General features: G+C 35.9%; 1 protein-coding gene across 1 annotated transcript in view; it reads left to right on the forward strand.

Moving 5' to 3' along the window:
• The window catches only part of RLF (RLF zinc finger), a 78716-nt gene that overhangs the window by 60375 nt on the left and 13462 nt on the right, over positions 1–4879 (forward strand). Inside the window, exon 6 of the mRNA XM_024738770.1 lies at positions 2834–2970. Within this exon, the coding sequence (XP_024594538.1) occupies positions 2834–2970 (137 nt within the window). The remainder of the gene's footprint in view (positions 1–2833; positions 2971–4879) is intronic.

Consider the following 4879-nt stretch of genomic DNA (forward strand, 5'->3'; position numbering starts at 1 on the left):
TTTTTTAGTCTACACTTTCTCTGAGTTTTTAGTTCTTCAGGGGTTCCAACTTTATGCCAAAGGGCTCAGTGCCAACTTCTCAGGTTCAGGCTTTATCATCTCCTAATCACGACTTGTAAAACCCAAGCCTCTTAGTGAAATTATCTACAACCCAGCAAGTTAAGGCAGTTGTCCATTCACACTTAAACTTCTTTCTTGAGTTTTCAGCTATGTATTTAGGGAATATATTTGTTTTGTGCTTTGTCACAGGAGAATTTTAAGCCATTATTCTTTTTTTAGTATTCTTAAGGTTCACTTTCTTTTTTATTTTTTCTTTTTAAAACATAGATTTTGTGAAAACAATTTTTTTGTCTAGCATTTTATTTATTACTTTTAATGAAAACAATTTTCTTTTTTTTTTGCGGTATGCGGGCCTCTCACTGTGTGGCCTCTCTCGTTGCGGAGCACAGGCTCCGGACGCACAGGCTCAGCGGCCATGACTCATGGGCCCAGCCGCTCCGCGGCATGTGGGATCTTCCCAATCCGGGGCACGAACCCGTGTCCCCTGCATCGACAGGCGGACTCTCAACCACTGCGCCACCAGGGAAGCCCAATGAAAACAATTTTTAACAGCACTTTTAAAGTGCTTCCTTTTTGCCAATCCCTTTTTTTTTTAATTTAATTTTATTTATTTTTGTCTGTGCTGGGTCTTCGTTGCTGCGCGCGGGCTTTCTCTAGTAGCAGCGAGCGGGGGCTACTCTTCGTTGCGGTGCGCCAGCTTCTCATTGCGCTGGCTTCTCTTGTTGCGGAGCGTGGGCTCTAGGCACGTGGGCTTCAGTAGTTGTGGCTCACGGACTCTAGAGTGCAGGCTCAATAGTTGTGGAGCACGGGTTTAGTTGCTCCACGGCATGTGGGATCATCCTGGACCAGGGCTGGAACCCGTGTCCCCTGCATTGGCAGGCAGATTCTTAACCACTGCACCACTAGGGAAGCCCTGCCAATCCCTTTTAAAACATATGTATTTTTTAAATTTAGCTCTAATAGGTACACATAGCACATTTTTAGAAATTGAGGTATAATTGACATATATTAGTTTTAGGTGTGCATCGTGATTCAGTACTTGTATATATTGTGAAATGATCATCACAATAAAGCTAGATAACATCTGTCACCATACATAGTTACAAAAAATTTTTTTCTTGTGATGAGAACTTTTAAGATAAACTCTCAGCAACTTTCAGATATGCAATATGGTATTATTAACTATAGTCACTGTGCTGTACCAAAGCATGTTAAAAATTCTTATAATAACTATGAGGAAGGTTCTGTTATTCCCATTTTAAAGATGAGGAAACTGAGGCACTAAGTTACTGAAAAGTTACGTAACTTATCCAGGATCACACAGCTAGTAGCTATAGAGCTGGGAAGAGAATGTATATAGTCTGGTTCTACAATAATTGCTTTTAACCACTGCACTACACTGCTTATTATGTCATTGCATTGTCTTTCCAAAGATTAGAAAACACAGTATTAAATAAGTTTCACTTTTTAAACATGAACTTTTTACCTTTAAATTAAACGTGATTCATTTATTCCATTTATCAGCACGTATTTACTGAGTGTCTTCTATGTTCCAGACACTGATAAGTGCTGAGTTTTGAACAAGATGTACATAATCCTGACCACATGGATTTTATATTCTAGCAGAGAAGACATGCTAATAAGTTGTTCAACTAATGATTGAATTGCAGCTGTGGTAAATGCTACAAAGGAGAATTTGAGAGTAGAGTTTTTGCCAGGGATTCAAACGTGCTTTTAGCAGTTAGGGAAGGATTCAGTGAGAAAATGGCATTTGAGCTAAGCTGAGAAAGAAGCCTTTCTTTGCCTACCTGAGGGTGTAACTAAAATTAGAGACTTAGAACCACCAGAGTGGTTCTGCATAGCACTCTGGAAGGAGATGAGCTAAACTCTATATGCCTCATTTGCCCTGATACACACTTCATTTGTCCTGAAAGTATCACTGTTTTGTATATTTGGTGCCTAGTATAATTGACATTTATAATGCTGACACAGTCATGAAATAGACTCTGTTCTTCATATTCTGTTTATTAAGACAGGGAAATGATAAAATAGAGAGTGAGAAAGGGTCTTCAGAAGTCTTAATCTACTGTTTTACCACTATACAAAAAGAGCCCCGGAAAATTCTACTGATTTGCCCAGAGGTTGGTTGTTTTTGTTTTTTTTTAAGATTCCTATAAATAGTGTAAATGAAAAAGATGTGTTTCGAAAAGTGTTAGTTGTGTGAAAAACTCAGTTATACAAAATAGTTTTTCTTTAATTACATGAGAAAATGATATGTTGATATAGTATTTATATTTAAAAGTTTCTCAGCTGGCCTCCTTTAGCCCTACTGGGAGTAAGGGTAAGCTTGTTATTTTTCTGTATAACTAGAGGGACTTGAATTAAATTGAAAAAGAAAGAAAAAACAGGGGGAAAAAAGTTGATGGTACTAAAGGTGAAAATAACCTGAAGTTATACATAATTTGATTCTTTTATATAGTAACAATGTTCATGAGTAATTTTTTTAACTGTACAAAAATGTTTTATCTGTGTTGGGACTGCAGTGAAACTTCCTCATAGCATCTGTTCTCTTCTCTGTTTAATAATTTCTTATATGAAATTTTTATTCCAGAAGACTCAGCTATTAGTTAGTAGAAGAAAATTATATCTCCCTAATTCTTGCCTCATCAATTACCAAAGATAGAAAATGTTACAAAGAAGCTTCATGTTATATAACAAAGTTTACAGAAAAGTCACCATTTTCTTTTTGACTTAGTCATCTCATTTTTGATAGATTGCAAAGGTCGACTGCAAGGAGGTACTAGACATCATATGTAATCTGGAATCCGAGGGTCAGGATAACACAGCATTTGTTCTTTGTACGACTTACCTTACCCAGCAGCTCCAAACTGCAAGTGTATATTGTTCTTGGTAAGTATATTTAGTTTTTATTCCCTTTATTTGTTAGTACATAGTATATAGCATTTAGGGTTTATGTAAAATGTTGGTTTATTTCAAACTTGAAGACTAAGCAGATTAAATGATGACATGAGAATTAAATCTTTCTTAAAAGCTAAACCATTCAATTAAAAATATTATTGGTTTAATCTTTTCCAGGAGAGTCCAAAAATAAAGAAAGAGTAAAAAGTCTGAGCTCCTCTTGATTATTCCATGGAGAGTTGTCTGTTAACTTCAATATATATCTTCTTCTTTGAAGATAAAATTATGGCAGTATAAACCAAATTGGCGTTAGGTTGTTTTCCTTTACATTTATTACATCTTCTGATAGTCACTTTTCCCCTCTTATTTGGAAACTCACTAATTATCTAGGTTTTTAGGTCAAACTTGCACTAGAGAAGGAAACCCATTTGAATTGTAATCTTTTTTTGCAACTTTGGTACTATTTAGCACAATTGCATTATTTGGTTTTAATTCAATTTATATCTTGTTTGCCTACAGAGTACTTAGTTGCTAAAAAGGTCACAGTAAGTGTAACCCTTGGTTCTTTCATCCTAACTGTATTGAAACCATTAAGGACAGCAGGACAAATTTGGTACACAGGAAACCTCTAAAATGCAAGACTCTATGGATAAGTATCAGATTAGTGGTACAGAAAACACTGTAAGAGATTAGAGAATGGTGCTCACTGTATACCAGTGTTTAAGGAAGGTGTCAGGGAGGAGGTAGTATTTGAGCTTTAATTCAAAGAATGGGTTGGATTTGCATAACCTTGATTAGAGGAGCTTCTAAGAATGGCTTGAAGTTGGAAGTAAGCATTTTGTTTATAGGAAAACCTAATAAAACCTTTCATATACTTCAGCCCTTATTGATCTTCCTTTGGAGCATCTGTGTATATCTGTAAAGTTTTATAATTATTAGTATTTTTTATGTTGCTGTATTTCTGTTTATTTACTAATTTTTATACAAATAGTATTTGAGTTCCTTAAATTATCTCTCCCAATCCTCCTAATAACCATTGTACAGATAAGGCAGTGGAGGATCAACAGGATCTGAGAAGTCTTATAATTGCCCACAGTCTCAGAGCTACAGTGGTAGAGAGTAAAGCCCAGGCCTTTTGACCCCTAATACAGTGCTTTTCTTCTGTGAAGTTGTTTTCTTGGCACAGGGACAGAATTCACATCGCAGTCTTCTACTGAGTCCTCTGTGCCATACTTATATCTCCTCTGAGAAAGGAGATACTGGGATAGGGGCTTAAATATCATTGTGGGCATTTTGTTAGCTAACCAAAAAAAAAAAAAGTGCTATAAATAAAAAGAATTTTAGCAGAGCAGTGAGATTTTTGATCACTATCAAGTAGAAGAATTTGTTTTTCATTCATTAGAGATTTAACCTCAGTAAAGCAGATGTATTTACTTGTGGAATAACCCCCATTTTTTCTTTTTACAGTTGTTTTCTTTGCCTATAATGAAAAAAATATCTGCTAGCTATAGCGAGGTTTTTAGTGCAAAGAATACATTAAATCACATATGGGATGTGTTACAGATTATAAAGTGTTTTTCAAACTAGAGTCACACAGTTCTTTTAATATTCTTGATATAGCTTCCCTTTTTTTTAGTGAGTCTAGGATTAATGCTGTTCTCCTGCAGCAGGAAGGGATTAAAAGGGATTTCCCTCTTATTGGCCTCCTGAGGAGCTATAATGAGTAAAGGAGAGGAAAGAAAATCTTAAATCACTTCACACTTTGTTAAAAGTAAGCTTCTTCCAAGCAATTCAGAGGGAAATAGAATATAAAATTTTAGAATTATAAAACATTTTTTTCGCCCTTCTGTTGTTTTCAAAGGCTTTGGGGGTGGGTGGGTGGGGAGGCGGTGGTGGTGGG

Source organism: Neophocaena asiaeorientalis, unplaced genomic scaffold (genome assembly GCF_003031525.2).
Source record: "Neophocaena asiaeorientalis asiaeorientalis breed wild unplaced genomic scaffold, Neophocaena_asiaeorientalis_V1.1 scaffold106, whole genome shotgun sequence".
Taxonomy (NCBI): Eukaryota; Metazoa; Chordata; class Mammalia; order Artiodactyla; family Phocoenidae; genus Neophocaena; species Neophocaena asiaeorientalis.